We start from the raw sequence: 26,174 nt of genomic DNA on the forward strand, positions 1-26,174 counted from the left end.
TTTCCTGAACTGCTCCCAGAAATATCTATATAAGTTCACAACTCCACCATATAAGCAACAACCCAAGCGCCACTTCGTATCTCCAACACTGGTCCGACAGGTCCGAATTTATTCATGCGTTGTTTTATTTGTGCCTGTCATATATTGATTTGGCATATATGGGTAAGTAATAATAAAAAGTGTGATGACGGACAAGGTGGAAGCACAAATGTTTCAGGGTACACACACCCCTTTATCAATGTAGGTGCTACCACCTTGTCCATCATCACACTTATTAACCCCTTAATGACAAAGCCCATACATGTACGGGCTCAAAATGCATTGTTTTCAATGGGTTTAGGGACCGCCCATTGTCCTTAAGGGGTTAAATGTGTGGATTCACTTGCAACATCCCTGGAGCACTGTTTTCTATTGTTGCTCTTGATTTGTGTAACACTCCTGCATTGTTTTTTGATGACTTGTTCAGTTTTTGTCCCAGCTTGTCCTGACCCTGTTAAAAGTATTGCAATTTGACTTTATAAAAAAGTTATTTTAGTTCTGACCCGGCTTCCATGTGTCTTTCCTCTTCCATGTGTCATTTGCATTCCCCAGTGCGGCTATTCTGGGTCACTGCCCCAGAATAGTTATATATATTAGACTTGTGCATTTGGATTCGTACGAATTGCAAATGTATCAAATTTTGGCACATTTGCATATGTCTAATATTTATAACTAAATCAATAGGGCTGATACATATTTTTTATTGCTTGTTTCTCAGAAGAGTGAGCGCCACAGAGTCTTACGGTGGACTTGGACAAGTCCAGTTTGCAGTTATTCTGCCTTAAGAAATATAGGTTACAAATTAGAAGGCTAGTTGCAAACAAATACATTTTTTGTCTTAATGCCAAATGAGGCTTTTTCGTAGCAGAACTTTTTATGTTCTTCTCAGATTAAACATTTTGCTGAACATCTCTACTTTGTGGAAACATCATGTGCCCATAAGGGCCATTGATTTATATTTCATTTAGAGAACAAGGCTCATTAAATTATTAGGCTGCAATATTTACAATACTTATGCATGCTTAAAGTAACCATCTGGGAGAGTACTCCTTATAATAAAATTCACGTTGTTCCATTAGTACACAACTTGGTATTCTATGGAGGGCTAAATATTTGAAATAAATAGCTATAATATTCAAGTAACATGCTCAGGCACTAGACAGAGAATTTCATTGCATATTAAACAGAAAAAAGTGCAAAAAGGTCATGTATTAAAAGAAGTAGAAATGATGCTATTAGCAAATTAATTTAGTAGCATTTTAGTCATACATCTATACACACACACTCACACATATTCATGCACACCTTTCTCCGATTTTTTTAAACTGGAAATGTTATTTCCTATGGTAGGATGTTTTCTAACTTTGAAATTATATTTATGTTTTAATCCTTGCTTGCAGATAGAAATGCAAAAGGTTAAAATGTGATATAAAACATAAGAGCAGTTCAGCCCATCTCATATGTCCATTTGCTCTAAACCCTCGAATTGTGCCTGGCCTTCTTTAAAAATAAGAATAGCCTTATTCTTTATAACATTTCCCTCATTGTAATAAATTCTTTGGCTAAAAGGCTTTATGCTTAGGGTTTCATAATGTAACCATCTGACATTTTCCAAAGAAAATGCTACATTGATTTTTTTCACGGATTGTAATTCCCCCTGAAGTGACCCCATTCACTGCTTTAAGGATAATTAAGTATTTTACAAACTCTGGCTGATGGAAGAAACACACAACTACGAGTTTAAGGAGCTTTTTAAATCAATAAATGTATAACAAATTTTCTAATAGTCTATAGAACGACTGTATGTTCAAACTGTTATCAAGATGGAAAACAAAATCTGACCAATGGATTTTCTCCACTAAAGTGGAAGTTTGCACTGAGTTTACGTTTCAACTGTTTTCACTATTAGAAAAAATGAAAACAACTCAGGGTGTTGAGGGTTGTGGATGTTGTCCTTTTTAGAGAATACTGTTTGGAAACTGGTAGGTAGGCATGAGGGCAGTTGCTGTGATACTAAGGAGAGCCCTGAGCAGATAACAGCTTTCTGGTGCCAATAACTTAGCAGTTATTGGGGTTAGCAGTAGAAGGCAGTGGCAGCTCTCCCAAGGCTTTGACCATTTCAGAGGAGCCATTGTGACTTTGAGGAGCTTGTGTGGTACCCACCAAAGAATCAAGGGCCTCTGCCCAAATTGCTGCTGCTGTGGTGGATCTGGTGCTGCTGCTTTGCATAGGTATAAGGGATTGGGAATTGGACATGTGAGTGGCTCTACTGCTGAGAGGTCACTTTTTGTGCTTTGACTTACATTTTCTGGCACATCCCTGTCAGCAGAGGCGAATGGGCTGGACACCCCAATGTTCTGCTCACAGAACATGCAGTGAAGAACCCGCTGCTGCTCTTTAATCCACTCCATCATATCCAGGGTGGAGTTCCAGCAAGCGATTAGGTTCTGACATGGACGTTAGGGTTTTATCGGTGGGTCACCTTCTCCTACTCCTCCCTTAGATGCTGGCTTGCTTTCACACTGTATTGAAAGTGCCTCTCAATCTTACGAATGCTTTCAATGAGTGTTAAAAGGATGCAAAATACACAAAACAGAAAAGGGTACTAGATACCAACTGTTACAGTACAAATGCTTTAAAAATCCTAGCTGGATAATTACAGACAGTGTGTGATTCCCCACACTCATAAGAATAAAAGTGACCAGACTTCTATATATCTTGTGTTATTTTATTTCCACAGAGAAGACAGAATACATACCAGAGGTTTAACAGTTGATTATTTTGGAATGTTCTGTAATACGGACTTTATACAATCTATCTCTTTTTCTACATTTCACACTTTACTATAATGGTGTAGACCAGGCATAGTATACTTTTGTATACTTTCCATGGCATTGATGGTGATGTGGTGGTACATATAGGGGAACCAGTGGCACAAGCACACTGCTGCTACTGCAGAGTGGAAGGTGCAACACATCAAACAGATCATTACTAGATGATGAATCGATTGACTCCTCGTCCAGGTCATTGACATTGTCTTTTTCTACTTAGAAACACTTCTGCAAGATTAGACCTTCCTCTTCTTCCTCTCTTTCTTCTGAACCAAAATAGACCTGCTGCTATTATCTGACTGCCCATCTTTACTTTTTAGGGAGTTAGAAACGTTACAGGGATAGCAGTGCTTGTAGGAGTGGAGGCACTGGTGATGGTTGTGGTGGCACTAATAGTGGTTTTATTTGGTGCTCCACTATAAAAAGTAATCTTCATTTCTTTGATCCCACCAATGCACCAGCACATGACCCATATGTGATGCGTTGTTAGTAACTAAAATGGCTCTTTACTTTGGTAGGCGGGTTGGAGAAGATTGTATCACTACTAGTGCCAGGATGTTAACTAGTAATGCTGCTGCTGCGTGTGGCTGGCTGGCTGTATTTCTGGCTACATGGGACTGGTGTACCGAGGGATGGGCAGTAGGTCACCTATCTAGATTTTAGTAAAGCATTTGACATTGTCCCTCATAGAAGATAAATAAAAAAAATAAAATATATATATATACCGTATTGGCTCGACACTCTGTGTCACCCCCGAGATATGCTGTCACTCCGTGTGTCCCCCGAGATGTGCCCCCCCTCCCCTAGACTTACCAGTGCAGACTCCTGGGTGTCTTGCGGGGCCGGTGGGGGACATCTACGCAATACAACTTCCGGTGCCGGCACTTCCCACGGCTAGGAAGATTGTTAAAGGCATTCACCGGCGAGCGTAAACAACCTCCGCTGCCGGCACGTCTGCACGATGTGCTTTAACAATCTCCCTTGCCGGGACTCCCCCCGTGGGAATTCCCGGCAAGGGAGATTATTAAAGCACATCGAGCAGACGTGCCAGCAGCGGAGGTTGTTTACCCGAATCGTCGCAGCTGGTGAACGTCTGCGCGATGTGCTTTAACAATCTTCCTTGCCGGGACTCCCCCCGTGGAAAGTGCTGGCAAGAGAGGCTGTCTGAGCGTATCGGAGAGTGGGATGCAGGTCCCCTGCAGCACTGCGGGGATCTGTATCCTAACCCTGCTGCCTGCCCGGTGCCTGGAACTGCATGTCCCAGGCGTCGGGCGATATGAATTGTGCATTCCTGCGCTAAACCCCAGATATAGGCTGGACCCCCACTTTAAATACTTAAAGCGGGGAAAAAGTGCGGCCTATATTCGGGCAAATACGGTATATACACATTGTTTGGGTTTGCATGTTGTATGGATTTTGTTGGAGTTGTTTCAGCTGATGGAGTGTTAGCATACAGCACAGAGAAAGAACCCTGGGAACGATAGGACAGAAACCATGAGTGAACCAGACCAATCTTCCTTCCCACTACTCCTGCCTGCCTGTCTCTTACAGATAATTTCTTATTGAAACATTCTACAGTGATTTCTAAACCATGAAGTACATTAAGAGATTAGTCTGTTGTGCTTTTCAATGCCCACCCATGGGAGTTATATAGGGTGTGCACCCACAGAAAGCTCAGCAATGTGAGAAACATAGAAACATGTGTTGGCAGATAGGAACCATTTGGCCCATCTAGTCTGCCCAATTTCTGAATACTTTCATTATTCACTGGCCTTATCTTGTTGCCTGACTCCTTATTGCCTGACTCCAAACAGTTGCTGGGGAAGTAAATGAGTGTCAAGTGAAAATCCAAGGTTTTGGTGGCAAGGCAGGGCTTAATGACCCTCTGAAATATTTGGACACATATGTTCCTTTAAACAGGGCTAAACGTACACTTTTTATGTTGGCGCTATATAAATTAAAGATAATAATACTAATAGGTACATTGAAATTGCACAAATGTGATTACTACTGAATTATCTGGATCTAGAGTGACACAGTGGTACAGTTTTATGTAACTTCAATATTGCACTGAGGAAAATGGGAAATTCAGACACTGGCTTACCTCTTATTTTGCTCTCTTGGGGAGCCCTTGCCAACCATGAAACAGCACTGCAATAGGTCTGAAATGTTACACCATCATCCTTTGCAGATGGAATTTGATCAAGTATCTGAAACACAGGCAGATATCTATGTCAGGTTGTCTGCATTTTTATCAAATATTTGACAACAATGCTTTTTATCTGGCCAATGCATGTGAGATTTCTATTTCAGCCACATACTATCCTGTCAGATTAATTTATACATGTCATGAAAACATTTTAGTAGATTAAGAGAACAATCTATAAGGCTCTTAGAGCCATTTTTCCTTTTCCTGTAAACCACTTAACAAATGTTATGTGGTTTAGTATAGCCCTCTATATATCCCAATGCATTTGAAATACCGATAACAATATGTTACACCAATGTTGTTGAATATGTTGGTAACATTGTTACATTAAAGGGCGAAAAGCCTTTTCATTTTGTACATATAAAGTTTTCACAGATGTATACAAACAATGCCAAGCAATAATGGGTAAACTGTACATTTTAGGTAAAGTAATAAATCTTGTTTTTAAGAAGGATGTTATAGAGCTGGAGTGCAGAGGTGGGCTACAAAGTTAATTAATGGAATGGAGAATTTTAGTTATGAAAAAAGACTAGAACAACTGGACTTGTTTTCACTTTAAAAGATATGTCTAAGAGGGGATCTGATCACATGGTACAAATACATACAAGGTCAGTTTAAACAGCTCTCTGGTGATCTGTTCAGCAAGAGGTCTCTAGAAAAGACACAGGGTCATCAGTTGAGTTGAGACTTGAGGAAAGGAGATTTCAGCATCAGCATTGGAAAGGCTCCTTCACAGTAAGAACAATAAGAATATGGAATTCTATGCCTAAGGGTGGTTGTATTATCTAACTCTAATTATCTAATGTTTTTAAGAAAGGTCTGGATGCTTTTCTGGTTAAGCATAACAGAAAGGGCTAGTTGATCCAGGGAGTAATCAAGAAGGTTTCTTTTCCCTGTTTAACATGATTGGTAATTGCCCCAAGTACGGTTTTTTGCCTTCTTTTGGATCAACTTTAGAACTTTAGAAGTAGGTATGTGTGTAAGGTTGAACTCGATAGACTAAACTTACTATACTATACTAATAACATTTTTAAAAATTCTGAAAAAGTGTACAGAAGCTCAAAGCAGACAGGCAAAAAAATGAAAGCAGACAATATACTATTAAACATGCCAAAACAGACCACATGGATAACAGTGAAGTGAAGTACCCCTCCATTAAATCAGACTGCACACATGATAGGGGAGACTCCAAACTATAGCAAAAAGCATTGAGTATGATCTTGATAAGTTAAGCGATAAACAGCAGGTGCAAGCCTCCCAGTCTGTCTCTTTGATCTCTAAATCAACACTACTACTACTGAAATGGTACTGTCATGGTTCATTCTTTAGAAAAGACTATTAAATGAAAATGTAGATGTGTTATTATGAAATAAAAAATATGTTTCACATAAACAAACAGTAATGTGAATAAAGTCAAAAACTATAATGCAACTACAAGTAAGCATCAAAGCTTGTCCTGGTTTGTGTGTCTGTGTGGCAGAGCCTGTCCTGGTGTGTGTGTGTGTATGTGTGTGTGTGTTTGGGTGTCGGTGTGGCAGAGTCTGTCCTGGTGTGTGTGTTTGGGTGTCGGTATGGCAGTCTGTCCTGGTGTGTGTGTTTGGGTGTTGGTGTGGCAGAGCCTGTGCTGGTGTATGTGTTTAGTGTGTTGGTGTGGCAAAGCCTGTCCTGGTGTGTGTGTTTGGTGTGTTGGTGTGGCAGAGCCTGTCCTGGTGTGTGTATTTGGTGTGTTGGTGTGGCAGAGCCTGTACTGGTGTGTGTGTTTGGGTGTCGGCGTGGCAGAGCCTGTCCTGGTGTGTATTTGATCATCTGTTTCCTGGTACTTTACTATCTTTAGGAATAAATTGAACTATAGTCAACATCAACATGTGTTAGAAAATCAGGAAAAGATGTGCATGGATATTGGGCTGATTCGGTGGCGCAATGGGCCACTTGACTAGACTTGCCTCCAGGCCATAGGCTGCCAGCCCGCCCCTAGTGGTAAATTAATCATTAAATAATAAATAACTATTCACAACAGCACCAGTATAGTAAAGTAAAATTTTACTATGAAACATGTAACTTGACTCACTAAAATCACACTGAATATGATGTATTATGCTGCCTTCCTGAAGTCTCCATCAGTGAAGTCCTCCATGTACAAGATTATGTGTTTCTTTTAGGAATGGCTTCTTCAAGGGTACAATGTCAACATGGTCAATAAATTATGTTAAAATAACGACACAGACACAAAGGCATGGAGATAAAAGGTCTCCTTATTATTGAACACTGTGACAATTTATTTTAAGGCGAACTATAATAAAATACCGTACATGAAGAAACTTATCAAACTTGTTAGGCTAAACTTGCCAACTGATATGATCTTGATAAAATTCCTGAGAGTACTGACATAGGTATAGTACCAGCGTAACATCCCTTGCACAGAGTGCACACTACTCGCCACTCACCAAGTACCCAGCCCAGGATTAATTCTGCACTTAACTACTTGTTTTGTAAACCTCCCATGATTCAGGCTCCCCTTCCTTTTTCTGCCCAATATACACTAGCCTGTACCCTGGATGCTCTTTATGTTAATGATACTTTCTGCCTAGTCACACAGACCCTTCTTTAATGTTAAATCATAGGTTGCTTTCTAAACTTCAGAACCCAAACATCCCTGGACCCATGACTTAATGAATTCCCATGCACTCAAGCAGACCTGTTAAAAGCAACTACTAGGCTGTGAAACACAATATCTAGGAAGCTTTTGCTACCTTGATACATTAAATTTGCATGAAATTATTGAGATACAGTTTCAGCCTTTCCAACAACAAATATCTACATTCAGAAGATATCAGAGGATCTCCCATAATCCCCACTGCCTGCAAAAGAGGGGCAGTTGGATAACAACATGGGGAAAAGGTACAGTGTCAATAAATTGGGACTGTACTGTGAAAGCCAGGACACTTCGGAGGTATGTGAATATGTCCCTGTTATGTTTTTTTGTTATTTACATAATCATAACCTAAAACTCAGCATTTGCACTTCAAATGTCTCCAGTGAAAATCCCAACAGTTGAAATTGAATATCTAGGACACCAGTGTAGACCTCTGGCAATAGGTGTCTTACATTATTCGTATTAGCATAAAATAACAATTTATAATACTATGAAAGAGAAAATCCCATTAAATTGAACACATATACTTTTTTTTTTAAAAGAGATTTTATTGAGTTTGCAGAGGGAAGTATAAACATGATAAAGTACATCAACATCCAATAACATACTTTGACCTTAAGCCTCCCTGGATTTTTTTCAGGGGGTCTGGGTGCATATGTCAACTTGTTACATACAGGATGGAGATTTTAACATATTACAAATATTTGCAGTACTAACATTCAATTATATTTGCAGCCATAGATGTTATCTGGGAATCTATGAATGTTGTACCTCATGCAGGCCCGGACTGGCCATCGGGCACACCGGGCATTTGCCCGGTGGGCCGGGCCACGGCAGGGCCGCATTGATTTAGGGGCTGATGGAGCTGCAGCTCCAGGCCCCTACCCTACCTACCGGGTCCGCCACTCTAAGGGGCCGGGAAGTCCCCACCAAGGCCGGCCTTACGGGTCTGCGGCCGCACAGGGTATAAATTAAAACATCGGGTTTTTTTTTACTTTATTTAACATCCTCCATGTTAAATAAAGTTTTTTTTTAACTTTATTTAACATGGAGGATGTTAAATAAAGTTGAAAAAAACCCCGATGTTTTAATTTAAACCCTGTGCGGCCGCAGACCCCTAAGGCCGGCCCTGGTGGGGGCTTCCCGGCCCCTTAGAGCAGGACCGGCCTTTGGGGTGTGCGACCGCACAGGGCGCCACACTCCAGGGGTCGGGGGGGCGGTCCGCACCGGGTGCCGCTCATCAGGGGGTGCCACTCATCAGGGGGTGCCAACTTGCGGCACCCGGCACCCCTCCAGAGACGGACAGTAATGTCCGCCGCTGGAGGAGCAGGATCGCAAGGGAGCGGTATCGGAGGTCTTTAACAGACCTCCGGTTCCCTTGAGTGATTTTAAGCCGGGTTCAACCCGGCTTAAAATCACTCAAGGGAGCCGGAGGTCTGTTAAAGACCTCCGATACCGCTCCCTTGTGATCTGCACGGCAACAGCTGCTGTGTGCCGGGATCTGACAACAAACCCCGGCGCACAGCAGCTGTTGCCCTCTGAACCGGAAGAAGACAGAGAAGACAGAAGAACTGAAGAAGAGGAGCGAAGAGGAGGAAAAGGAGCTGTAAGGAGAAAAGAGGAAAGGTAGGAAAATATTCAGTGAGTGAATTAGTATATATGTGTGGATTGGTATATATGTGTGGATTGGTGTATGTATGGATTGGTATATATGTGTGGATTGGTATATATGTGTGGATTGGCATACGTGTGGATTGGCATACGTGTGGATTGGTATATGTGTGGATTGGCATACGTGTGGATTGGTATATATGTGTGGATTGGTGTATGTGTGGATTGGTATATATGTGTGAATTGGTATACGTGTGGATTGGCATACGTGTGGATTGGCATACGTGTGGATTGGCATACGTGTGGATTGGCATACGTGTGGATTGGTATGTGTGTGGATTGGTATGTGTGTGGATTGGTATGTGTGTGGATTGGTATATATGTGTGGATTGGTGTATGTGTGGATTGGTATACGTGTGGATTGGTATACGTGTGGATTGGCATACGTGTGGATTGGCATACGTGTGGATTGGCATACGTGTGGATTGGCATACGTGTGGATTGGCATACGTGTGGATTGGTATACGTGTGGATTGGTATACGTGTGGATTGGTATATATGTGTGGATTGGTATAGGTGTGGATTGGTATATATGTGTGGATTGGTATATGTGTGTGGATTGGTATACGTGTGGATTGGTATATATGTGTGGATTGGTATAGGTGTGGATTGGTATATATTTGTGGATTGGTATATATGTGTGGATTGGTAAGTGTGTGAGAGTGATGGGTGTTATGCTGTACCATTTCCAATGTCTTTTTCATGATCTAATTATGCTCTAAAAGTACATCATAACTCCCATCACTCTATACTGTTCCATACAGTGGCAGAGCTGGGAGGCAGAGGCCTTGCACCCCCACCGCAGGACTCCTGAAAGGTAAGTGAACTTCAAAGAGGGAGAGGGTAGATAGTTAGGAGGGGGTAGATAGGGAAAAGGGCATGAGACGGGGGAAAGAGGGTAGATAGGGAGAAGGGAGTGAGAAGGGGTAGATAGGGGAGAAGGGAATGAGAAGGGGTAGATGGGGCAGAAGGGAGTGAGAAGGGGTAGATAGGGCAATCATACTCCTATCATGCCAAGTCTGCGAGTACATCCTGGAATCTGGGTATGCCTGGGCATGATAGGAATGTGATTGCTGTTAACAATCATATATATATACATATAATATTGTTTTTTAATTGTTTTGTCCTATTTTGGTGTGTTACTTACTTTAAATAAAAGTGTTAGATTTTTTTATGGTGTGTGGAGGTCATATTCGGTTTCGGACAGGTAAATGCTGCATTTTCGGTTTCAGTCCAGAATTCGTTTCGGTGCATCCCTACTACTAAGCCAGACAATGAAGTGGTAGGCCTACACCACATCAATGTTTGGCGTAGTATATAGTGATTGGTGTTATGCTGCACTATTGTCAATGTCTGGCTCAATGTATAGTGATAGGGATTACGCTGCACCACTGTCAATGTGTGCCTCAGTATATAGTGATAGGTGTTATGCTGTACCATAGTGAAAAGGGGGAACATAGTGAGAAGGGGCAGATAAGATGATGAGAGGGGGTAGTGTGAATGCGTATGAGAATGAATGAATAAATGTGTGGATGAATTGTGTGAATGCGTATGACAATTAATGAATTCATGTGTGGATGAATTGCTTGAATGATTTGTGAGACTGCATTAATGAATGTGTCAATGATTTGTGTGAATGATTAAATGCAAAGATGGTACATGAAGGGTGGGCTTTAACAATAAATAAATAAATAAATAAATATGGGCTGCTCAGGCTTAAATGCCCGGGCCTATTTTTTGTCCCAGTCCGGGCCTGACCTCATGTTATACTCCTCTGTTATTTTAAATGTACTTTGTATGTTTAGATTCAAACATTGCTGAGCCATGTTGAGTAACTCTTTGGTTGTCTTGTTGCATACTAAGGTACTAACATTTAAACATAAACATCATAACCGAGTTAGCACTACTTATAGTTTGTCTGAATACATATACTTTAATCTTATTTCATTCAATATTTTTAGGGACTCTTTTCATGCACAAGAAAAAAATTTCCTTAATTTTGTGTTTTGTTCTCTCTGGAGATGTTGCTGAACACATATTTGGGTGTTTTATAGTTGAGTAATAGGTTTTTCAAATCAAAATCAGAAAGCGTTTTTTTTAATTTTGCACCATATACCGGTATATATTTTTAATAGTAAATTAGATGATTTGATCAGAACAAAGCCCTTCTTGTCCTGAAAAAAAGCAATATATATAACTTGTGTGGGTACATTAAAGTAGAGATAAGAAAATTACAGCTAAACACAAGCACCACAGAAATGTTTAAACGCCCATTGTCACAAAGGGTACAAAAATTAAAAACAGCTCTGACTTTAAGAGGTTACGATATTAATAAAATAGTTAAGATGTGTTACATTGTTTATCTTTCTTATGTTTGTCCCAGGTTTTCCTTCAATAAACCTGTGACCTTTTCAAATCCAGCAGGTTTCGTCTGTATTTGCTTGGTGGTTATCTATATACCATGCCCCTGTCATGTCTCGGTTCGGGGGTACCATGGGAAAATAATATGCTTTGGATGTACGAAAAGGCAAAAGGCTCAGTTTATATTCCAGTAAGTAATGCAGGATACTGAGGAGAATAAAAACCCAAGCACCAGTGTGGCAGCAGGAGTTGCACAGGATAAAGTGTGACAGCAGGGGCTGCAGTTGGGCAAGTGTGGCTGCAGGGGGTAAGTGTGGTGAGCAGGTCAACAGGGGGGCAAGGGGCAGCAGGTCAGCAGTGGGACACCAGGTAACACATTCCACTGCTTTATTTACTTTAATTTCCATAATAAATATCAAAATGTAGTGTGCAGGCAATTAAAAGAAAAATAGTTTAAAAATGTACAGCTACTGTAGTGATGATTATTCAATTACCATTCAGACTGAGAACTTGGTTGTATGATTTTGATCTGCCAAAAAATAAGACATCAAAAAATAGGGAGTGAGGGAACTTGTAAAATATTTATTATATAAATAACTTAGGGGGCAATGATAAGGACAGCATACTGAAAAAAGGCAGGGATCCTATTGGGTTTATAAAATTAAAAAGGGATACATTGTGGGGATTGACAGCTAGCCCAGTCATGTTGGCCTTGCATGCATGCACACTTCAGGCCAGTGCTTTGCCTGTTACAGTTTAAAATGGTAATTTGCCTGTGAGACTATATGTATTTCCTAAAGGCTTACACAAGATACACATCCTTTCTTTAGTATTTGTTTAGTCCATTTACAGGGAGAGAAAGGCTTCAGATTGCTTGAGTACTGAGAAAGTCATGCTTATGTTGCTGAGGGAAATCTGCTGATTAAACCTGACTTTATTAATCTAGACACATATAACATTCATTTGTCCTTGGAGAATTGTTTTGCCAGGAGGTGAAAAAATGATTGCTTTGTGCTTACTTCACAGTTGCCCAGGATTAATAAAATGGGATTTTACACTTGGCAGTGGTTATAGGGCTTGTCTCTAAAGCGCTGCATGAAAAAGAATAACAATGTCACATAAACAGTATATTAACTTGACTTGTTTTTTTTTTTTTCAACAGAAAAAAGGCAGAATTTGATACTTAAATACTAATTTGGCATTTTATATGCAACAAGAAAATATTAGTAAAAAGATGAGCAGAACTGGACTTCGATGCAGAGGGTTCTGATGCTCATCACAGATGAAAGGTTAGGAAGGTAGAGTGGGCCTGTGCTCCTCCCTTTCTGAAGACCCAAGAAAAGCTGGGCATTAGGCTTCAGCTCATGGGTGCTCACCTAGCTATCGTCTGACTATTTGCCAACACAGAAGTAGACCTGCAGGTTACCAGATTATTTATTAAGGTGCTGTTCTACGTGCTATCCTTCAAGGCACAGGAGAAAAAATATCTGTACCTCTACCCAATGACAACGGCCTTCTTTGTGCACCTCCTTTGGCCATCGATGTGGCTTGGACATGTGATGGAGGTAATGGAGATATGGGGTGTTGTAATGATATTTACAGTAGCCAGTCATTCATTAAACAGCTTTAACACCTTTATGACTAGGGCTATTTTGTAGCCCAAAGACCAGAACGGTTTTGCTATTTGTATGTATTCACCAGGGCCAAACAGGGGATTAAAAGTGACCCTCACAACTTAAAGACACAAGCCTTAAATTGGCGTACCCAACCAATGGCCAAATACTAAAGAAATGGATCTATAGCCCAAGCAGCAATTAAGGTAGATGGGAGATGGTTTGCCTGATGGCCAGTCTGCTTCTGTATTGTATTCACAAACTTTATATAATGTATTTTTCTCTCATGGCATGCAAAAACTAACATTGCACATTTATTGTTTAAAGTGCACAAAACTACAACAGCTGAATAAAATTAGAATGTCTGTAATTCTGGTTGGCCTAGATGGATGTTTTTTGAAATCTACATCAGGGAGGTTAAATCCCCCCCCCCCCATAATGATAGCCAAACGTTTCATTGACATCTCAGTTTTTTCTTCAGCTACCAGATGATCAAGCTCCTCTGCTTTTCCAGGTTGTCTATATATCACACATCATCATCATGCGAACAACCACCTTGTTTCCCAGTTACCCTAAACTGTCTCTAGGCTCTCCTCCTTACCTTGTATAAGAATAATCTTTAAGCTGTTTTTTCCTACCTTTTTGCCTTTATCCTTTCAATATAATATGTACCCTGCTACACCATCATCCCAATAATTTTGTTAATTGAACCAGAGCCTCACCCCCCCCCCTCATAGTGTTCTTTCCTTCTCAATGCCTGGGATGACAGAGGATGGCTGGAGGAAGTTGAGGTTATTTGGCCACTGCATGCATCTGGAGGTAGCAAGGAAATATTGCAGCATTTGGGAACCCTCCCTTTTTCCTATTTTTTACTATCTTCTTTCCTTTCCATCAAGGGCCAGTAGGGTGTTTTGGATTGCATATCCAGGGTGTAGTTCAATCTGTACCTGAATTGGGTACTGGGGTAGTGGGACGAGGGGTGCACACACGCTAAGTAAATGTTCACAGTGGACAGGCAATGTCAGAATCACCAACTCTGGATTGGTTCAGAGGTAGTTGGATTGATGGCTGGCTTTAGATATCTTATTTGGCTATGTGAGGACAAGATTTGGTTGACTCCAATAGCTCGACCAGGTAAATGGGGGTACTAATGCATCTAGGGAGGTGGGGCTTTAGGAGTTATGTGAGATAACGATGTAAAATTATTTTAAAAAAAATTGTAGGGGACTTTGTAGGTCAAGAGAGTGGTCCCTGAGAAAAGTTACTGTTTTGCAAGCCTGCCATGGGTAGGTCATGAAAATATTTGTGGCTAAAGCCCAATAGGAACTAGGAAAAGCCACATTCTGAAGGAGGAAGCAGCAGGCAGCCCCAGAGACTTGAGGCTGAACAATACAAACAAAACACTCAGGCTGCAGGTCCCTTAGCCCATCCCTAGTGACCTGCCAATAACTCTTAGAAAGCTGCTTGCAGAGTAAAATAACCAGAATGTGCAAGTCATTGATATCAATATGAGCTTCTAATATCTGTATTGCTTAATTGAATCTGTTAAAACCATTACATAAACACGTTCAGTGCCAAGGTTCATGACTATGCGTTGCAAGCACATAGTTGGCAGATGTTACTCATCTGTCCTGCTGGTATGCACAAGAGACATTGTAAATGTCTGCTCAAATGAACCTAAATGAATGTATAAGCCATCTGTGCATACAGAGAAGCAAAACCTCACATACAGCTCATCATGGCTCATCAGATTCCATACATACCAGGCCTCTTAGTGCATGTACACCTTAGTACAACTCCTGTGGTAACAAAATTTAACTTACTTTATACAAAATATCATTCTAATGTAAACACATTAAACAATTACTTAAAAATATCAACGTTTAAATACTGTTTTGGTCTAAATGTGTGATTAAAAATATAGTTAACAAACTAGGGCATTTACACGCTCTATTTTACATTTTGCATTTTCAAGTCTATCCACATACATTTGGATATCTTCTGGGTCAAAGATTTATTATTTTATATTGTTTAGAATGCACACCCTGTGTCAAGCAGAGCCTATGTTGGGCTAATGCAGGGGTTTGGCATTGGAAGGGCTAACCTAGCCAGATGTGTTTTGCAGCCAACAGCTCGCCTCGTTAAGCCACTCAGACTACAACACCTTGTACATACCAAAGGTTCAGCCTCAGTGACCATTAATGGTAACTCCCCTGTGATATGGGATTTAGGGTGATGTGTTGTATGCTGGGTTTGGGTCATCTTGAGGACACAATGGGACCTGTCAATTTTAACAGATGTATGTTAAGATCTAGTTTGATATGTATGTGATACTAAGGGCTAGGCCTGGGAAGTCTCTCTGTGACACTGGAGGGGCGGAACATCTCACCAGGGGATGAACTGTATTTTGGAAACTTTTTCTTGAGCTTTCTAAGGATTTGTAGCATCACCAAAAATCTTCAAACTCAACAAGGACATTGAGTTTCTCCTTGTTTATTTTTACAAACTGTTTTGTCTAAATTGTTATCACCTTTGTTCATATAATTTTTGTACATAAGCACTGTGACATTTTTCAGATTAAACTACATATTAATACAGTTTCCATCTTTGTGCTCTAACCTTACTAGAAAGCCGGAATAAAATACGTTACTTAATTGTTTTACTTAAATCGGGTTTTTTACATTTTTGATCCGTTCAGTGTGGTACTGGGTGTTACCGAAGCGCCCATAAACTCTAGTCAGTTTAAAACATAACTTGGTGGTGACAAGCAGATTACTAGTCTGGTGTGGTTTTTGTGGTGTGTTTTAGGGTTAAGTGACTGACCAAAGGGCTGGTATCGTTAACCCTTGCACACCTACACCCTATGTGTGTGCGGTTATCCAATAGCTAACCGTGACACCCTGTTTAAAAAAAATCTATGTTTTATCAGTGCACTAAGGTTTAAACTATCCACACAGAATAATGCATGTAACTGATAGGCCACAAGATGGCAGACTAGATCAAAAAGTTACATATAACTCTAGCTGCACGGAAAAATATTATTTATTGTTTTATATAACGCCATCATATTCCACAATGCTATACAAAGTAAAACACACTTTTGTCAATAGTGAACATGTCTAAAAACCAATTCAACACAAATGAGAGTTTTCAAGGCACTTTAATTGTTCTAGGCAAACATATGCAGAAAAGAACATCTCTAGCAAGAGGGAGAAAAAAAAATAAGGGGACACAGCTATAATCTAATTTAAAGTGCACATGATGGCTACAGTATCCCTTTTAGAGGCGTCATTTAAAAAGGAAATAGATTATCTGATACCCAATTAAAGTATATAACACAGAATGAGCCCACTTGGGAGTATATAGGTACTAGGATTTGCTTATTAAACAAAATAAAATAGCTTACTTCCAAAGCAAATTGTACTACCGATACACATGCCTTTTGAAATCAGCCTTTTTGGAAAAAGAAGGATTCATTAATAATCAACAGTGCATAAAACCCTTCTTGCTTTGGAATATTTTCTATGCAGTTGTTTTCTAACTTTGTATTTTATGATGACTATTATGCTAGTTTAGTTGGAATATTAGTTACATGCAGTGGATGTGCATATGTATTATTGCATAGTGTAAGTGGGTGTGAGCATATGGTATTAGAGTGTGTGGTATTGGTTGGTGTTATTGTGTATATTAATGTATGGCGTTAGTGTGTGTTAGTGCATGAGTATGTTCGTGTATGGTGTTAGCAGGACTGTGTTTGATAGCATTTGCTGTTGCTGTGCTAGTATTACAGTGAGTTTGCGTGTTAGTACATGTATGTTATTTACAGGGCAGGGGGAGGGCACTGAAAAAATATTCCACCCAGGCGCCCCTAAGCCTATGCTGGCCCTGTTTAAATGTCGCAAATGATAACAAATGGACTATTTAACTTTCACTAAGGTGACATAACAAAACCTCCAGTGTCCCATTTTAAGCAAGACAGTCTCAATTGTCTCAACAATGTATAGAAGTATGTTGGGTGGGAGACATTGGCCTTTTATTAACTTATTTTGAAAACTCGATCGTTTGACAGATCCACTGAAGAAGCAAGTAATAGTTAAAACAAACTAAAACAGTTTCTGTTTAATCTTCCCCTCAACTCAATCTTTACATTTTTCCCCCAAACTCTATTACCTCACTGTGAGGCATTCTTTATTTATGTCCCTTTATCCTCGCCAGATAGAAAACACCAGAGAAATAGGTTTGTTTATATAGTTTATTGGTCATTTTTGACTTTTTTTATTTAGTCTATTTATTATTATTTTATTCCACCTAATATTTATGGTGATTTATATCATATAGAATACTGTGGTGATTTTTACAATTTATATTGGTGCTTATTCACTAAAATATACTAATAGCATTGATATATTGTAATTATTTCTAGTATATATCTCCATTGTAGTTATTGATCTTGATGTATTTTTTATATTTGTATTGAACAAAATGTATTTTTATATATATATATATATATATTGTGACTTTGAGTAATATCAGTGTTTCTTTTTGTATATTTAATATTTCTTTAACCATTTGGGGTTTGTATGAAATTTTCTTTATTTTAGCGTTTGTGTGCACTTTAGTGCTGTGTATTTATAAAATGTTCTATGACCTTCAAATAAAGTTTGTTTATGCATAAGGTATCTATATTATTTTAACCCAGACATCTTGTCACAATGGTATATGGATTTTGTGCCTCGATCTTTGTTTCCACCAGCAGTCCGTCCAATTATCACATATGGTTTTAGAAAAAGAAAATGTAGCTTGAAATGACGCAAATGAAGTCTAATGTTTACACTTGAAAAAAGTGACTTAAATTGGGTATTGTATTATGTTCTTCACGTTCTTATACTTAGCTTTCACATGTATGACCATACAAGTAATGTTTAATCAACCATACCGACAGCATTTAGGATATTCAAAACACTAAACAGTAACTTATCCAGTTACCTACTATATACTGCATTTCATAAGACAATTAAATACAACTTTTTAAAGAGTTTTTTATGTTATAAATGTATACATGTTATAAATGTATATCAACCTGGGGCAGTTACCTCTAGTAATAAATAAATAAATAAATAAATAAATAAAGAGAAGTGTGATTTAAGTCTGAGTCTGCTGTGGTGCAATTGGACATTGGGAATACAATAGAAGGATGATGTAAGTGTGAACCATTGAAAGTTTAGTTGGTGTAAAATGAAGACTTCCTGTAGGCTAAAGGATTAGGACTCGAAGAGTAGGCTTTACCGAATTGGATTGGATTTACACTGCAATTGAAAATACATGTAATAGAAATTACCAATTTGTAAGATACAATAAATTGTTTCTGTTATTTATATATTTTGCAATGTCGTTTTTTTTCTATACATTAATGAATATATTCACATACGGAAGAGACCAACTATAGCGTGCAGTGTGATGAAGCAGTCAGCTGAAATAGTGGCATGCTGCTGGATGCATCCTCACAGCTAATTATGTATGCTATATACACACAATATGTCACAATATTCTGCCTAGCAACACACAGAGCCAATGATGTGTTGGCAATAAACTCAGTTGATTTTATGATTATTTACAATGTATTCAGAATGCAAAAAAACAAAACAAAAAACAAAGGAAGATAATATTACAGAAGGGGATATTGGAAAACAAAATAGCTTCTTTATAAAGAATATAACTAAAAGTAAATTTTAATGATGTTCTATGGGTCTTCACAAACCTTGGACATTGGTGTCCTCATATGGATACTTCACCTTTTCATTTTGTTAGCTACTATGGTGATAAGACAACTATTCATACGTTGTTCGAGAATCACTTTTCTACGTAACCCACTATGAGTCAGTGAAAGTAATCTCAAAAGAGATATAAAAAAACCCAGTGAACTTGATAGAGTTCCCTTTATTGGAATCTGAACAGAACTAGGTTTTAATATCTCATAATTCTTGCCTTGCTTTTAGAAACCATGTTTATTCTGATATTGGTAAAGCTGTGGGAAATATTATTGTTCTACAAAAAATAAAATTATATAATCATATAAGAAAATAAAATGAAATAAACATACTTCACACATATCTCACTCTGTGCTCTGTGGCAAAATGCCTGTATTTTAAGGGAGATTTCAGTATGTCTTGAACCGTTTTGTTTTTTTATATATTATGATGTCACTACAAGATCACTCCTAGACCTGTCACTTTAAATCCAAATGAATGTATATAGCGTTTTACTAGAAGGTTTTAATAACGTAGATGCCAGATGTGCCGGATAGAGTCCTGAAAACAGCACACTTAGGATCAATGAGTGTGATCTGATAAGCATATTGGCGGGAGGTTGGAATTTAACACATTTTGTACTGAGGTATACTGATTTTTCTTGCCAATGTGTTTCTTTTTGGTCAACTCTAGTGGACAAAAGCACAAACCCCCAATATAACACTTATATTATAACAGAAATTTGGGATTTGGTACTATATGTAGTTTGAAGCTGTAATAGGAGGAAGAAAAAATATGCTAGGTTGACTATTTAACCCTCTTTGTGACCTGTATTGTTTATCACACATCCAGTTTTGTCCTTAAGGTGAAAAAGTAGACAGTAGAAAGTAGCAGTTTAGGGTTCTTATTGGTCTAAGGAACTAATATTCCTCATTAAATGATATACTATAATGTAGCTAATCCCTGAGCATAACATGTGGCTTGTATACATTAATATAGGTTAATATTCTCAAAAAACTGGTTTTATCTCATTTTGTCTCAATAATCTATAGTTATAGTTATGTGATATCTTGGGCGACTTTTCTGGTAAAACACCACATGATGTCCCTTTAATCAGTCAGAGGTGAGCCATTATATAATTTACTGCAAGGCAGTATGATAAGATGTTAGGGAATTTGTCTAGTAGATTGGGCTAAGATAACAGAGCTAGAGCACTCAAATAGCCACTGGCGTAACTACATTTAGCATCGGTCACGGCTGCGACCGGGTCTCTAGGGTGCCCGGTGCGACCCCTATCACCTATTCTTCCTGTCTCTTCCTACCTGTTCAAAATTGTTTAGAAACCGCACCTATCCAGGTCGGAAGGGCCCTTTCCAAAATACTTTTAACCTGCATGGGGATACAGGAGCGTATTGGGGGGTCACGTGACCCTACAGTGAAAGCGAGGCTGCTTGCACAGTGCGTGAGCAGCTGGATAGCAAGCTGCAGGAGCGGTGAGAAGTAAGCGGGAGGGAGGTGGGATGTATGTATATGTGTTTGTGTATATATGTGTGTATGTAAGCATGGATGTGTACTTGTGTGTGTGTCAGCATGGATATGTACTTTTGTGTGTGTCAGCATGGATGTGTACGTTTGTGTATGTGTCAGTATGGATGTGTACTTTTGTGTGGGGTGAGAAGGAGTGTGTGTTAGTATAAGTAAGTGTGTCTATTGTGTGTGTTTACATATGTTATATGTTGGAAGGGGGCAATGAGCAAAGAAGGCACAGACCAGTTGTGTGGGGGTAATGATGGCACAGACTAGCTGAAGTTGGGGGACCCGGGGGGAATTTTCACACCAGGGCCCTGTGGTTTCTAGTTATGCCCCTGCAAATAGCTAGTATGCAACCATTATGCCAAAACTAGAAGTGTTTTTTTTTTTTTTTTTTTTTTTTTTTAAATGACAGCACAATATGCTTGAAAATGTAAATCTGATACTAACAATAACATAAAATGGTTGGAGTTCCCCTTTTATGGTTTATGTGTAATTTTTTGTATTTGAAATGGGGCTCCTCTAGATATTCTTTACCTGGGGTTCTTAAAAACCTAGAATTGCCCCCCACACCTGTGTGAAATTGAAGTGGTTAACCTTTAGATATGTAAATGTTCAAGTGGAAAGAGCAGCTACAGCACAATGCTTGCTCGCTTCACTGTGTAACTAAATATTTTCTAGAGGTTCTATCTATTTTAAAGCCAAAAGAAATTAGCCCTTGACCTCATTCTTATAACAGTCAATGCAGCTGTGAAGAGTGGTATTGTAGTTGCCTTAAATTCTCCTTTGTCTCTTTTAGATGATTTTTCATTTTAAACACATAATCGTTTAGCAAAAAGCATATACTGCTATAGGTTTTGTTCTCCACTGAAAAAAGAAAATATCTAAAATTTCAAGCAGAGGTCATAAACATATATCTACCATCAAACTGTTATTGGCTTATCTAAAATGAAAGCAATACACCCCCCAACATATTGTAATACAAAACTGCGTATTTTACGGTGATTAGAATGTATAGTTTGGATTAATCTGGAAAGCAGTACTGTCTTAACCTGCAGTCTAAATAAAATGGATTTGCTATCATTTGTGAAAGCATCATCTACAGACAAGAACCAATAATGGGAATCTTTTTCTAGGGAGAAAAATTACTTGAAAATAAATCTTTCAAACAGAAGGACAAGACATTTAGTTAGGGTATATACCCAAAAGTAGCAACTATAGATCATAACGGTGAGATTGAATTTCCTTAGTATTGTTAGTTTCTTACTAAAGGTAACAGTTCAAGCATACCATCTGGATTGGAAATCTGTGTCCATTTTTACAAGTACCATATTGGCCCGCACTTTTTTTCCTCCACTTTAGGTCTTTAAACACCCGGGACCATGGACGTCTGCTCGATGCTGACATCCCCCACCGGCCGCACTTCACTGGGGGGGGCCATGACTTTACTGTGCTCCATCATAGAAGCTGCCGGCTGTGGCGATGCGCGTAGAAAACCTCCACTGCCGGCACTTCCGCCAGTGCTTCTCTGACATATATTCCCCGGCATCGCACAGACATCTGCAGGCTGGCCCCGCTAGACACCAGGGAGTCTGGGGGTGCATTGGTAAGTCGGGGGGGGGGGTGGCACTTCTAGGAAGCAGAGTGGCATATCAGGGGGCAGAGTGGCACCTCTAGGGGACATAAAGCATACCAGGGGGCAGGTGGGCATTTCTAGGGGTCAGATTGGCATATCTGGGGGGGTCAGAGTGGCATATCTGGGGGCATAAAGCATATCAGGAGTTATAAAGCAAAATGACATATCTGGGGGGCAGAGTGGCATATCAGGGGTTATAAAACATATCTGGGGCAGAGTGGCATATCAGGGGTTATAAAGCATATCTGGGGGCAGAGTGGCATATCAGGGGTTATAAAGCATATCTGGGGGCAGAGTGGCATATCAGGGGGCAGCGTGGCATATCTATAAGTAAGGTGCATTATGAATTAAGGGGGGACCTTAAAATGGCTATTGTTTTTTTATTTGTATATAACATATGCTGACAAACTGTATAATAAATACCAAAAATGTTAAAATATATGTATGCCTGTGTATTAGGTATAAAATACTGTTTTACCATTCCACTAATGTGTTTTGTCTTAAAAATATTTTTTCCTTAAAATAGCCAAAAACTTTAAGGGTGCAGCCTGTATTGGCCTGTATGGCCTATATTTGGGCCAATACGGTATTTGTAAATAACCATCTACCTACATGCTTACCTTGACTTTGGAGTATTTCTACATGAAACATCCTGCAGAAATTCAGCTCCTCCCCCTCACATGGTTTGACTTTTCAGGAGGCTATCATAATAAAGATAAAGCTCCAAACACTAGGGGATAATGAATTTGCATGTGCAAAAGACTTGGTCATGTACATTATGTGTATATTATGTTAAAGTGTATAATTGTATTCTTATAACATGATGTCAGTATTTTAATAGCATAAGGTTCATTTTTTTAAATGTTATATGTTATATAACAGAAAATTGTATTAGGTTGGTCAGTAAGAGTAAAAAATTAAGGAAACCGCTGTGGTACTCTGCAGAAGTGGCCAAAATCGTGAAAGACAAGAAGTTAGCCTTTAGTAGATACAAAAATACCCAAAGTGAGGAAGATAGACAGATCTATAAAATTAGGCAGAAAGAGGCAAAGAAAGTTATAAAAACTGCCAAAGAGGCAGAAGAGCGAATTGCCCTATCAGTAAAAAATGGAGATAAAACATTTTTTAGATATATAAATGAGAAAAGGAAAGTTAAACAAGGATTAGTTAGACTAAAAACAAAAGGCATATATGTAGAAGAGGATAAAGGTTTAGCTGACTGCCTCAATGAATATTTCTGTTCAGTTTTTACAGATGAGAATGATGGAATGGGACCTCAGTTGGGAAAAAAGACTGAATCATTTGAAATATGTGAGTTTATCGAGGCGGAGGTTTTACTTCAGTTGTCTAAGGTAAAGACAAATAAGTCGATGGGGCCTGATGGGATACACCCCAAGTTATTAAAAGAGCTTGGGGGTGTACTAGCAAAACCGTTAACTGATATATTTAACGAATCATTGGTAACGGGAGTTGTCCCTGGGGATTGGAAAGTAGCGAATGTTGTGCCTATACACAAAAAAGGCAGTAGGGAGGAGTCGGGCAACTACAGGCCAGTTAGTCTTACATCTGTAGTGGGAAAATTAATGGAAACAATGTTAAAGGAAAGGATTGTTGAACATCTGAAGTCACATGGCTTTCAAGATCAAAAACAACATGGGTTTTCCTCAGGAAGATCTTGCCAAACAAATCTTATTGATTTTTTTGATTGGGTGACTAAAGTAATTGATCAAGGTGGTGCAGTAGACATTGCGTATCTGGATTTCAGCAAGGCCTTTGACACTGTCCCACATAGAAGATTTATAAATAAACTGCAATCTCTGGGTTTAGATCCCAATGTTGTTGAATGGATTAAGGAGTGGCTGAGTGACAGAAAACAGAGGGTTGTAGTCAATGGCGTATATTCAGAACAAGGTCTTGTTACCAGTGGGATACCTCAGGGATCTGTACTTGGACCCATTCTCTTTAATATTTTCATTAGTGATATTGCAGATGGTGTTGATGGAAAGGTATGTTTATTTGCCGACGACACAAAAATTTGCAACAGGGTTGATGTTCCTGGAGGAAGAAGCCAAATGGCAAACGATCTAGGTAAGCTGGAAAAATGGTCAGAGCTGTGGCAATTGGCATTTAACGTGGATAAATGCAAAGTAATGCACCTGGGGCATAAAAACCCAAGGGCAGAGTATAGACTATTTGGTACTGTCCTAACCTCAACGTGTGAGGAAAGGGATTTAGGGGTAATTATTTCTGAGGATTTAAAGGTAGGCAGACAATGCAGTAGAGCAGCAGTAATGCTAGCAGAATGCTTGGTTGTATAGGGAGAGGTATTAGCAGTAGGAAGAGGGAAGTGCTCATGCCGCTGTACAGATCACTGGTGAGACCTCACTTGGAGTATTGTGTACAGTACTGGAGACCATATCTCCAGAAGGATATAGATATGTTGGAGAAAGTGCAGAGAAGGGCTACTAAAATGGTTTATGGATTACAAAATAAACCTTACCAGGACAGGTTAAAGGATCTTAACCTATATAGCCTGGAAAAAAGACGGGACAGGGGGGATATGATAGAAACATTTAAATACTTAAAGGGAATCAACAAAGTAAAGGAAGAAAGTTTATTTAAAAGAAGAAATAAAACCGCAACAAGAGGACACAAGCATAAACTAGAGGGGCAAAGGTTTAATGGTAACATCAGAAAATATTACTTTACGGAAAGGGTAGTGGACGCATGGAATAGCCTCCCAGTGGAAGTGGTAAATGTTAATACAGTAAAGTCATTTAAGCAAGCATGGGATAGGCATAATGCCAAGCTAGATATAGGATAAGGGCAAGTACTAAAGGAGAGTACTCAGAGGTTGGGCAGACTGGATGGGCCTTCTGGCTCTTATCTGCCGTCACTTTCTATGTTTCTATGTTTCTATATATATTAAATATCCACCACAATTTACAGTTGAGTGGAAACAAACATGTTTCAAATCATATCAATATATATCAATATCATATATATATCATATCAATAAATATCAAATGTGGTCATGTAGCATAAAAAATAATGTTTAAATACTGGATTTGGGATGTGAATCTGTCAATCTACATTCTCTACAGGATAGGCGAGTGTGACTAGGCCATCTAAAGAGTATGCCTAGGCAGTGTGTAAGGGCGGTGTATGTGTATATGCTTGTTAATGGACAGGTGTGTGTAAAGGCAGTGTGTAAGGGCATTTATGTGTAGGGGCAGTGCATGTGTATATGTGTGTGTGTTTGTAAGCTGGTGTGTGTATGGGCAGTGTGTGTGTAAGAGCAGTGTAGGTATTTGTATGTTTGTAAGCTGATGTGTGTGTGTATGTGTGTAAAGGCAGGGTTGTGTAAGGGCAATGTATGTGTATATGCGTACTAATGGGCAGGTGTGTGTGTAAGGGCAGTCGTGTGTAAGGGCAGTGTATGCGTATATGTGTCTTTATGGGCAGTCATGTGTATGGGCAGTGTATGCGTATATGCGTGTTTATGGGCAGTTGTGTGTAAAGTTACCGTGTATGTGTGTTTATGGACAGGTGTGTGTAACGACAGCGTGTAAGGTCAGTGTAAATAAAATAACCTCTGGGGGGCACAATTTTCCATTCTTGCCTCTGGCGCAAAAAGAGCTAGCTACGGCTCTGCCTGAAATGCACACAAGTCATAGATCAAGGTCATTCAAGATAAACTTCAGTGTGCAGTCTTGAAACCATATTAAGGCCCTGCCTTTTCTTCTCCATGAGAAATAATTTATTTTGTCTTGCTTAGATCAGGCATCTCTGTAATAGGATTTGGAGAGGACTCAAGTGACCTGCAAATCCTTATTTCTATTTGAGACCAGCTGTGAAAATACACCTGTTAGATATATCAAATA

The 26,174-nt window shown here is 39.2% G+C and overlaps 1 protein-coding gene across 1 annotated transcript in view; it reads right to left on the reverse strand.

Moving 5' to 3' along the window:
• The window catches only part of LOC128490760 (uncharacterized), a 67,321-nt gene that overhangs the window by 15,090 nt on the left and 26,057 nt on the right, over window positions 1-26,174 (reverse strand). The window contains exon 4 of the mRNA XM_053462816.1: window positions 4,975-5,080. Coding sequence (XP_053318791.1) covers window positions 4,975-5,080 — 106 coding nt within the window. The remainder of the gene's footprint in view (window positions 1-4,974; window positions 5,081-26,174) is intronic.

Source organism: Spea bombifrons, chromosome 1 (assembly GCF_027358695.1).
Source record: "Spea bombifrons isolate aSpeBom1 chromosome 1, aSpeBom1.2.pri, whole genome shotgun sequence".
Taxonomy (NCBI): domain Eukaryota; kingdom Metazoa; phylum Chordata; class Amphibia; order Anura; family Pelobatidae; genus Spea; species Spea bombifrons.